The 12,262-nt window shown below is 33.8% G+C and overlaps 1 protein-coding gene across 1 annotated transcript in view; it reads right to left on the reverse strand.

Moving 5' to 3' along the window:
* LOC109338214 (cytochrome P450 714A1-like) overlaps nucleotides 1-12,056 on the reverse strand; it is a 17,482-nt gene extending 5,426 nt beyond the window's left edge. Inside the window, exons 1-3 of the mRNA XM_019575399.1 lie at nucleotides 11,512-12,056; nucleotides 8,585-8,811; nucleotides 6,319-6,581 (exon numbers count right to left, since the gene is read on the reverse strand). Coding sequence (XP_019430944.1) covers nucleotides 6,319-6,581; nucleotides 8,585-8,811; nucleotides 11,512-11,821 — 800 coding nt within the window. The 5' untranslated portion in view covers nucleotides 11,822-12,056. The remainder of the gene's footprint in view (nucleotides 1-6,318; nucleotides 6,582-8,584; nucleotides 8,812-11,511) is intronic.
* Between the last annotated feature and the right edge of the window lie 206 nt (nucleotides 12,057-12,262).

A 12,262-nucleotide genomic window follows, 5' to 3' on the forward strand; every position in this document is an offset into this window, starting at 1 on the left:
GGTGAGATTCGGCCCCGACAGTGGTCCGAAACCGACTGTCTCCGAAAATCATGAAAAGTTACCACCAAATTGGAAATATAATTACAAGACTAAAACTCAACTAGAGTTTCGTCTAATTCTTTACCGAAAATTCTCAGAAATTCATTTTCGAAAATATAATTAATAAAATCTTATAATTCAAAATCGTAAAATTCGCGGTATTACAAACAACAATGATGCATTCAAGCCAAGTAAGTTGTACTCTTTGCACTATTATTTCCCTATTTGTTAGAGTAACATCCAACAAGTGGAGACAAAGATCATCCCAATCCATATTGGTATCTCTAATAACATATTTTCCATCAATGAGAATTTCAAGCTGATATGTAACATTCTAGAGTAACCAGACACTCTCCATTATGTGTTAATCGATGATTGTTATAAAATGGTTGTTAATTTCTACTTCCCTTATATATATAAGATATTGGTGAAATTAGCGTTGCGAATAACTTACAATAGTGGTTCAGAAGGTAAAGATTGTTAGAGGTTGTATCTAGCACGAAATATAACTTATCAATCATTCCATATATGGCTCGATATATGTTTGTCTTCAAACCTTAATAAAGAGATGTTGATAGGGCTTGAACCAAAGTGTTCCATTGAGAAAATATGGAGAATGTGAAGGAGTGCAAGGGAATTTGAAGAATGAGAAAATGTAGGAGATTAGAGAATTATATAGAACATAAGATTTTTTATCGAGAATTATGTAGAGAGTTTCGAAGTACAAATGAGGGCGTCAGCATTACAAAAGTATCCTACATGAGTATCCTTTTTTTTTTCCAATAAGCAAAAGAAGAGAAGCAGCTCATAGCGACTAGCTCCAAGACTAGCGGGGGTACTAGAGCCTCACTCCGGATCCTCCTCAGGCTCTGAGTTCGATGAGAGATCTACTACCTCCACAGAGTCCTTCATGCAGACTAACTCCACACAGTCGACATCGTTGTCAACCTCCATCTCCTCCATCATGTCAAAGTCGAAACACAGAGTCCTAATCCTCGCCCTATCAAACTCTAGCTGCTTTGGCAGGGGACTCAGATCGTCCCTCCTTGATCCATAGAGCTCGCCTCATCTCCCCAACTCATCCGCATCCATGACGGTCCTACAACATTGCTGGCCTTGACGGCCTATTCAGCATATTCTGGCAATCGCATCCCCCTTGTATCATTGTGATTTTCTATGCGTGTTTTATTAATTATTTAATTGATAAGTAATTAATTTTCGAAATTAACCGGTATTGATTTAGGATAAACCTTCATTGAGTTTTAGTCTTGTATTGCGATTTTCTAATTCATGGTAAATTTTCATAATTTTCTGAGACAGAAAGTCTTCGGACCCGAATTCACCTTAAATTCGGCCCAACTGTGATTTTTGAGTTCTATAACTCGGAATCGGATTCCAATTATGCCATTGGCTTTGAAATATTATTTCGAGTAAAAATAGACACCAAGTTTGTCCATAACTCATCTCTAGATATTTTCCACTCCGAAATCCAAGTTTCGACATTCTAAACGTAACCCTAAATCAGAAGATTTTTAATCTTCGGACGAGTTTTAACCGACAATACTCGGGCATGGTTTTAATCATGATGTTTCATCGCATTAGTCACATCACCCATTCATGGGTTAAGCTTGTTTGTTGAATAAACAAAAATACCATCACTTACATAATCCCCTAAATTACTCATCAACTCCTTACACCATCATGATTTTGGGGAACCACTTTGATCCCCCTCCAAATCTGATTTCCCCCTCTATAAAAGCAACCCCTTGGCCTTGAGGGAGAACATTTTTTTCCCTCACTTTCTCACATTCTCACATTGCATTCTAAGCACTTCTAAGAGATTTCAAGGTATTTCTCTTCTTGTTTTCTCAATCTCTCACACATACATCATTAGATAGTTATCATCTCTTTGTATGTTGTTCTTGATTATGTGATCAATACTATCAACTCTTGTGGTTGCTATAGAATGAAATTTTTTGAGATGACCATAGAGTTTTATGGAACCAACTTAAGTTAGCTTACTTTAAAGTGGTAAATTTAATTTAAGAGATCTAGATTTAAAATGTTAACTTTTGATATGTTGTTCTTGATTATGTGATAAATACTATCAACCCTTGTGGTTACTTTAGAATGACATGTGTTGACATGACCATAGAGTTTTATTGAATCAACTTAAGTTAGCTTACTTTAAAGTGGTAAGTTTAACATAAAATATCTTGATTTTAAAATATTGCTTTTATGAATGAGATCAACATTATCAATCCTTGTCGTTGCTTTATAATGAAATGTGTTGAAATGACTATGGAGTTTTATTGTTCAAAAGCATTGAATCCACTTGAGTTAGCTTACTTTAAAGTGATAAGTTTAACTTAAGAGATCTTGATTTAAAGTATTGACTTTGGTCAAGTAACTTAACTTAAAGTGGTGAATATGACTTAAAATGTCTTCATGAAAGTATTAATTTGTGTTAAAGTTAAAAGTAAAAGTTTTGTTAAAGTCTTGTTTTAAAAAGAATTGTTTTCTTAAACAAGACTTTCGATGATAAATGATGGTTCAAGAATATGTAATCTTGAACTGGATGGAGTGAAAATGATTAAGTCCATGATAGGTTAAAAGATGTCTTTACCTAAGGCTTATCATGCAAGAATTTTAACTCGCAAACCTATTATTTTGTTCTTGTGTTTATTTCCGAAGTTTCCAAAATTGGACGGCATACTTGTTTCGAACTTATCACCAAGGGAACCACTCACGCAACACTCTAAGGTGAAGGATATGACACAGTGGTGTCAGGATATGACATTTGGACCTCCTAAACTACCTCAAAAGTTTGGAGTTGTCTTGGGTATTAAGAAATCTCGTACTTAATCAATTGGTTTCTGTTAGGATTAAGTACGAATGATCTCTTATGTCATATTTTAAGTTATGTCTATGTGTGGAGTAATGTTGTGATTATCCATGGATGAACATTACTCGAATAACTGTAACTAGGAAGGATCAACTATACCTTGAGATATTCAATTTTCCATATTCTAAAACCCACTGTCTGATGGTCATAATCGATTACCATGATTGATAATCGATTATCAATATCAAAAATCAGAATCTTGTAGCTACTGTAACTAGGAATAATCGATTAACTCTTTTACATAATCGATTATCGATATAAAAAATCATAATCTTGTAGCTACTATAACTAGGAGTAATCAATTAACATGTAACATAATCGATTATCAATATTCTAAAATCTCCCTGTCCGGTGAACATAATCGATTACCTAGTTTGGTAATTGATTATCATAAGACATAATTCTTTTAGCTAGTGTGCATACTCATTATGAATAATGAAGTAGTGAAGAGGAAAGTTACATGAGACAAATGAGCCGGAGATGTTGAGAGGGATGGTGATGACGGTGATGCGTAAGCAAAAGCCTTAAGGGAGAGTCTAGGTAAGATGAGTCCCCTGTATTCATGAATGAGATATTTTGTTGGATCCGACAGTTCTCACAATGCAAACTAGACAACCCCTTTTTGCAATGAGGATCGATGAGATGGATCCCCAGAAAGTGTTTGATACGACACTGTCCTGAAATAGACAGTTCCATTAGAATAGATCGATTATATATCCTTACAAGGAATAAGTTGGTGCGTTCAAATTGGCTTGTTATGGGACATATACTCTCAGTTATTTCTGAATAGTTTATTGGGAGGATATTTGTGTAAGGATGGATGAACTAAACATAACATTCATATATTGAACTCGTGGATATTGACCCCCACATCCTGAGTTACAAACATCATTCATCATCTACATTTATGTATGTGATAACATAGTATGTATATTATATGTCTAGTGTCTGGATGTGATATTCTGTATAATTTCACGTCGTCAATGAAAAATATTCATTAGATGTCTTACTCATTTTCTTTCTGCTTGTATTTCGGTACACGTCCTTATCCAGATGGACAAATCGACATAGACTCAAAGTTACAGATTCTCGATGTCCCGGGAGGGGGCATGGAGAATTAATGGGGACCGCTATACCTACACAGGCCTTTGTGGTCTAGAGCTGGAGATGGTGTGCGATGACACCACCATGCGCTTTTCATCTCACCATGTAGTCAAGGAGACTTCTTTCACTCTACCAGGCCGGAGGCCGGTACCTACTGTGTCATCCACCCAGTCTTCGACTCCTTGTGGACCAGTTGTTGCAGGATCGTCAATAAGGCGAAGGAGTTGGAATGATGTGACTCGTTCTACACTGCCAATGAGAGATGCTCGACGTACAATGCCAGAACCGCAGGTGTATGCTAGAACAGGGATTAGGTCACGGGGTTCTGCCTATGATACCGTGGAGGAGACAGAATCTAAAGATGGTGATTGTGTGGAATTGGTCCACATAAAGGGCTCTATCGAGGTGATAGATCTCTCTTTGGACTCCGAGCTAGAGGAGGACCTGAGTGAGGGTTCTAGTGCCCCCGTTAGTGTTGGAGCTAGCCGTTAGGAGCTATTTCCTTTTCTTTTTTGCTTTTTGGGTTAGGGTATCTGTGTAGGTACTTTTGTAGTGCTAAAGAATTCAGCATATTTTGTATAGCTTCAGTTGGGCGATGATTAGATTTCGCAATGTATTCTATACTAACATTTTACTTGACCAATCAACTCCTTGTTATACATGTTGTAGGGCCAAGTCTAATTACTAATGAAGAAGTATTCAGGAAAGTATTGTATCATTTTTAGTTACCGTTAAGTAAACGTCATTGATTTTTCGCAGTTTATGTTACTCAGAACGTGATGTCTCGAAAAAGAAATGAATATAAGTAAAACAAATTTTAATGATATATTCAAAAAATAATTCTCATTTTAATCACAATATTCATAAAGTAACCTTCGGGACGTTACATTCTTTGTCTTTACACTCTCTTCATAGAGTCGATACTTGTTGACCAGAGTTGAGAAATCTGGTATCCGTTGATGTACGAACATCACTTTCAAGTATTGTCTGAGTCCATCCTCAAACTTGTCAAACTTGGACATTTTGTTCCCCACTTAGCCTAAATCAATATCGATTAATTTCTAAAATAAATCGATTGTCAATTAAATAATTAATAAAACGCACACAGAAAATCACAGTGTTACAAGGAATGCGGCACTAAAGAGTGTCATTCCACCCGGAAATTCCTATGGAACCCAAAGGAATTTTGGTCCAGAGCATGGAAGGGGAAGCCCTTCAACCACAACCAGAAGCCCTATGCATCGCCATATGGGAACCAATAGAGGAACTTCAAGTCTTTCAACAATAGAGGCTTCCGACCGGGAAACAGCAACAAAAACAACAACAACAACAAAATGAGTTCACCAGTTGGGAACTCTAATAACAATACACCACCTTGGTGCTCGAAGTGCAAGGGGAAGCATTTCAGCACCAACTGCCCTGTATGTTATCACTGTAACCAGCCCGGACACATCAAGCCTATGTGCCCTAAGCTGAAAAGAGAAGAAGCGAATATTGTTCAAGCGGCCAGACCTAAGGCCAAAGAAAGGGTGTTCACCATGAGCGGAGCTGAGATTGAGGACGATGTGGACCTCATACAAGGTATATGTATTAATGAGATTTCCTTATCAGTGTTGTTTGATTCGGGAGCGACTCATTCTTTCATATCTAATGATGTTGTAAACCAATTAGAATTGTCTATAGTGTCCTTACCCTATGACCTAATTGTATCAACACACCAACGAGTCCATGTAAGGGAGGCATGAGTCCATCTAGTCAAAAGTAAAAAATGGAAATCATGGGAGGCACGAGTACATGTAAGGAAATATATAAGATAATGATTCATGCATGGGAGGCAACAGTCCGACGTTACATAAAATAATAATAAATCGTGCATAGAAGGCATGCGTTCTGTAAAATCTACATCCTTTTGGTAATTTTTTCAAAAGTTACACTAAAACCGTAATAAACAAGTCAAAGTACACCAACCACCTAAACTTTCCATATATTGGTGGATCAAAAAATTATCTTGTGATATCTACTCTAATTATGATTGATCAATAGGAATTCATGGGAGATAGTTGTTTAACTATAATATAAAGTGGAACAACATATGATGTTTCACTGTTTGCAGAACTTGCATTTGCTTGTGACTCCATTTAATTGAAGTGTGACACTTATAATCAATAAAGCCACTAACACAATTGCTTATACTATACATTTAAGAATGTAAAAGTTGTATAATATAGATATTTAGAAGAATATATATTATATATGAAGAGTATACATACCGAAAACCACTGGGTGCAAAAAGGAAGCCACCTTCTTTAGACATGGCCTTCTGCATGCTTCTAAGCTTTGAGAAAACTTCTTTTCCCTTGGAATAAGAATGGCCAAAACAAACCCTTGAAATAACATCAGCTGATAATTCCCTCAAATATTCATCAACTTTAACTTCTGCTATGGGATTGGCACCACTTCCTTGGCCTTCAATAATTTGCTCCCATTTTGTTAGTAAGGGTTGTGCTGACTCTATCATTAGGCCCACCATACCCTGCCATGAATTTCAGAGATTCAGTGTCACTACCATGTTTAATTTCAGGTCACAAATTATCGGGAGGACATCTTCCTAAAAGAGTGTATCACTATACATGTGTTATTGCTTATGTAGTTGTGTCATTGCTTTTGATTATTAAACTTTTAATTTAAATATATTTTTTCAATTAATCACAACTAATAATATAGAGAGTGACAAATTCTACGAGGAGCATATGTACTCCCCAATTTATCAAACATATGTATTCAGAGCTTAGATCATTCAGTTGATTTATTATCGGGCCATAAAAACTAGGGGTGTCAAAACGGGTCGCCCGACCCGTTTAGCCCGCGCCCGCAATTGCCCGCAATAATTTAAGCGGGCCGGGCATGCCCACAATTGGTTAACGGACAAAGTCATGCTCTGCCTGTTTTAAAACGGGCTAACGGGCGGCCGCGGGCATTTTCTTGTTTACATTAAAAAAGCAACAATGGTGAATGCTAAGTTATCAAATGTCAATTCAAATTTCCTATGCAGTACATTAGGCAGTAAATCAATAGATTTTATATAACCACATTACATAATAATTAAAAGTCTCTATAATAATAATTCAAAACATGTCTCTCTAACCATATTAGATAATAATTTTCTCTAACAAATATGCAATAATTAAAGGAGTTTGGGCCACTACCCACTAGGCCAAAATTAAAATTTTAAAGTGTAGAATATAATGTCCGCGGGCAGCCCGCGGAGCCCGTTTAAAATGCTCGCTAATAAAGCGGGCAAACGGGTCGGACAATATGGGCTAAACAGGCAAAAATATCATGCCCTACCCGCATTTTTTTGCGGGCAATGCGGGCTGGCCCGCGGGCAATGCCCATATTGACACCCCTAATAAAAACTAACATAAAATGTAAAAAAATTACATTAATTTGTCTTTTTGGTACTACCAAGGTATATATCATATTTTTGGTAAGGAATTAATCATTTTTGGAGTGCATAGCAGCCCCTCATAACAAATGTCGCTCACGGGAATCAAACTTTGACATTCTCATCGTCCTAGGATCTAGCAGAGCCTTACACCACTAGGTCAACACTTTGTTGATATTTTATATTAATTTATGAGCACGTTTACATTGGCCCCAAAACATTGAATTAAATTCTTTCTCATCCTTCACTACGGAATTAGAGTCTAGCAAGCTTGGATACTAAAAAAGGCATTCGGAAATGAGGATACAATGCAAGAAATTGTACCGGTTGATTATAAAATGAATTTAAAATATAAATATTAAATAATAGAACTGAATAATATATGTTAAAAGTTAACATAATTAGTTACGATGACATTAACATTTACTAAATATTATAAAATTATCATTAACATTATAAGATTCAGAAGTAAAATATAGGTTGTAAAATATAACTAACGGTATCCAAAAACGTGGGATAAATGCGTCCGACACTAATTAGACAGAAAAATGGGCATCATGTTAAAGTGTTCCAGCATGTTAAATTAGAGGACACTTGCTACTACCACGTTTACTTCACTCAGAAGAATCATGGAAGTGGGTTAACCTTTTACTTCTCTTATGTGGGGCTAGCTGCATATAATGAATGCAAGTTGCTATCCAGCATGTAAACATTGTAATATTGTATCAAGAGGCCCTTCTACATATTTGGCATCATGGGCAGAGCAAGCTAGCCACTATTGGCGAAATTTCAGGAATATTGTTGGAAAAATAAAACACATAACAGTTTTTTTGTCTTTTTTTAGTTTTTTTCAAATTGTTGAAAAAACAGATAAATTTAAAGGCAGGTTTTACATGTTTAATAGTATAGATGTCCTACTAGTGCTAATTAGATATTGATATGAATAGTAAATAATATAATGATAGTATATAAATTGTTACTCTAATAGTATATACATATTTTTCTCTTAAAAAATGGCTTATTTATATTTCTTAAACAATTCACTTAAGGTATTTATTAACACAACTCTAGGTAGTTTTATGTTTTTGTACCTTAACTTTGTCCATGAAGAACTCAGCAGCTACAAGTTTCCTCTGGTGTGCCCAACTAAAGCCATTGGCTCTCAGAATACCATTGCCAAGTAGGGGTGCAAGTTTGTTGGTTATGTAAGTTGGCTTACCCAAATTCAAAGTCATACATCGGTTCAGTTCTCTTACTAGCTCAGGTTGGTTCACATATAGGTGTTGCTTCATCCCAGTCGAGTAAGTGTACAATAGACCTGCATGTCCAGATAGTGCATCAACGTTATAATAGTTTTTTATATTATTAATATATCATCGACTCTTAAATATAAGTAAAATATATGAATAAATAATATATTGATTGTGTATAAAATTTTATATTAAAAATATAAAGATTATTAAATTTATAATACAAACCATTTTGTAATATTTTGTTAAATATTCATAAACCGAAGAAGATTAACATCTATTGGTCTCATGTTAGTCCGTACGTAATGGTCTAACTCTAACCCCATTAATATATGTTTTTTTACTATCATAAAAAATGGACAAGGATACTTTGTCCCAAGAAAATTCTGTTCTCATGTACCAAACCAATAAAATCTCATAAAATAGCATACAAATATTAATTTATGTTATTATAAATTTTATTTTTAATCAAATAAAATTTTCTAATTGGATGGGGACGCCAAATGGGATAGGTGATTCTCATCCCATAAAAATGTACTATGTAGTTGTCACTTCGATGCAAATGTTGCACATGGGGCCAGAGACCACGAGTATCCGTATTGAAACAAAACAGCTGTAAAGGTGACAATTCGAAGGGTTTTGGTAACTCTGACTCATGCCAGAAATATATAAAATTCAGACAAAATTATCAAATTTGTCTTGCAGGTTATTTTTTATTTTCAAGGTGGTTTTATAAAAAAAAATTATCCATGTTATTTCTATTTTCAAATTAGTACTTTTTATTTATTTGTGTTTTAAATTTATCCTAGAAGTTGTTATTACATTATATTTGTGGTTTAAAATTTATTCTTTAGAGCGATTTTAAAAAAAATGGTTTTCTTACATCTTTATAATTAAACTCCATCATAAAAAAATTATAATTTTAGTTATAAAAATCATAGGAGTGAGGACTATATTGAAAACAACTACTAACTTTGAGAAATAGTGTGATAGTTTTACCTAGAATTAAAATTGAGTACAGTAACATATAAATTTAGAGGCAAGACACTTCACATTTTTCAGAACCGTATATAGTATTTAGTGCTAGCTTATTCTTGGTAAATAATAAGAATTCTGCAGCAAATAATGAATTGGTAACTCAGTTCACATAATTAATATAGCCGACCTAAGAAATAAAATAAAAAATTAAATCAGGCTGTCTAAATTCAAAGGTTGTAATAGAGGAAGAAAATGTGTAGTATAGTATATCTTAAGAATAAAAAATTTAATCCAATTTTAAATACAAAATTTGGATTCCCAACTACCAACAAGTGAAGAAACCACTGTTTCTTTGTTCAGTAAACTGCATGTGTAGGCAAGACAATAATACAAAAGGATAAGAAATATTTTTATAACAATTGAAATCATAAATTAGGATTGGATGATTACTATTATTGTGAAAGAATTGTAGAATTTAAATTATTTGGAAATGTTTAAGTGTAATATTTAATTAATAAATATTTAATTATTTCCAAGTTACAAAGAAGATTAGGAAGAATGTCTTCACTTTCTTTTAATTTAGTCCATCTATAATGTGCTTTTTAAGTGTCAATATTCTATTCTCCGAGCCATATCTACTTTAACTAAAAATCTATGTTTTTTCCTCTTTATGTCCTAATCCTAATTCTACTATCAAACTAAACTACCAATAAAATAAAGACTAATAAGGAATGTCCAAAAAGACTGTCATATCTAAAAGTTAACCAAATGGGAAGCCAAAAGTATCACCAACTTACACCAAGAGTGTGCTTTTGTGTACTTGGTTTACCTCCACCATTAATTAAACAAACAATCAAAAAAATATTTCAAACATTGTATTTCCATTCTCTCATCCAAAATTCAGTATCTCGAGGTTTGTTTTCGAGTTAAATATTTGAGAGGGATAAATAGAAACAGAAAGTTTCAGAATCATGAAATATATTGGTCAATTGACTCTAAAGTTTTCTATTTTTATTCATTCTTTTTTAAAACTCAACTCGCAAAAAGGCAATTAGAATATTTTGTTTCTTCTACGAGTGCTGCAACAAAGTTAGGAGTTAGGCATTCACTTAACTAGCCTTTCGGCTAAAGTTAGTAAGCTAGCTTTAACTAAAGTATCTTGACAACAAGTGTGCCAGATGAATAGTTAAGGAATCAAGTCAAACAATTAGAATTTTTTTGTGAAAAACATAACTTTTGAATGTCATTTTTCATTGCACTTTTTTACTTATTTATTGGTCTTTTTTCAGAGTACTCTTCACAATTGCACTTTTTTTTTATTTTTTATTCCTTAATTAATATTTTTTAGAATATTGATTAACATCTACCTTGATTAATATCATGATTGCAAAACAATGAGAAACTATTTAGTACACCCACAATATAATTTAAAATATAAATATATAAAATGACTTAAAAAATGCAATCAAAACTATATTTCAATTGTCCAACATTCAGGATCATAACATTTTTAAATTATACCAGACTGTGTTTTCAGAGAATATTTTATCACTACTACAACATAAAAAATTCCTCAAGATTGATGTGGCTAAAAGACCTTTAGTAATCTAAATATGCAAAATGAAATTATGTTGCATGAACTAACTAAATGAAGTAATTATCTTCTTTTTGTTCTATCCACTATTATTGAGCTACAACTAGTTCAGTTTAACATCTTTTATCTACAATATACTATCAGAAGAAGAAAAATGAATGAATGAATGAATGAATGAGAAAGAAGAAAAGGGTACCATATTGTTTTCTCCAGAGTTCAAAGTAAGGGAAGAGAGTAGAAGTGTAATCATGTGCAAGAAACTGATCAGAATGGTTGCAACTTGGAGCTTTGGCTAAGCTTTTGGCCTGTGCTTGAATTCTCTGTATATCAGGTAAATTCCCATGAAGAAAAGAAGGTGGAGGCCCTTTCATACCTTGTTTTTGGAGCTTCCTTCTAACCCTTTGGGTCTTAAACCAAATATTACCATACACATAAATAATCCAGCTGAATATGCCCACAAGAGCAAATGAACAAGCTAGTCTCATTGCTAGAAACACCTCACCCATCTCTAAATATTTTTTCCTTCTTCTCTGTTCTTTTTGTTAGGGGTCCCTATAAAGTGCCACACTGAACTAGTTAGCTTAGCACATATAATTGTTGTTGTATCAGAGAGAGAAAAGAGCAAAGGCTCATTATTTTGTTATGTTTAGTAATTATATTTATTTGTATTATATAGAGCACACACAGATAGAGAGAGGGGGAGAGAATACTCCACTCGGTGGCCAAATTTACACCTATAGTTATACCTTCTTCACTGCAAAATTACAGTTTTAATATATAATTTCAGATGAAGTTGTGAATACAGAATACGATTTCACTTTAATTTTTGTTTCCCTCTCATAACTCAGTGACTGTAGTTAGGGAGTATATTTTAATTTTTTAATTTAGAAGGAACTCCTTAACGGAAGGATGTATTATTAAGTTTGCCCTCATCACTTAAAAAAAAT

This window comes from Lupinus angustifolius, unplaced genomic scaffold (genome assembly GCF_001865875.1).
Source record: "Lupinus angustifolius cultivar Tanjil unplaced genomic scaffold, LupAngTanjil_v1.0 Scaffold_19_65, whole genome shotgun sequence".
NCBI lineage: Eukaryota > Viridiplantae > Streptophyta > Magnoliopsida > Fabales > Fabaceae > Lupinus > Lupinus angustifolius.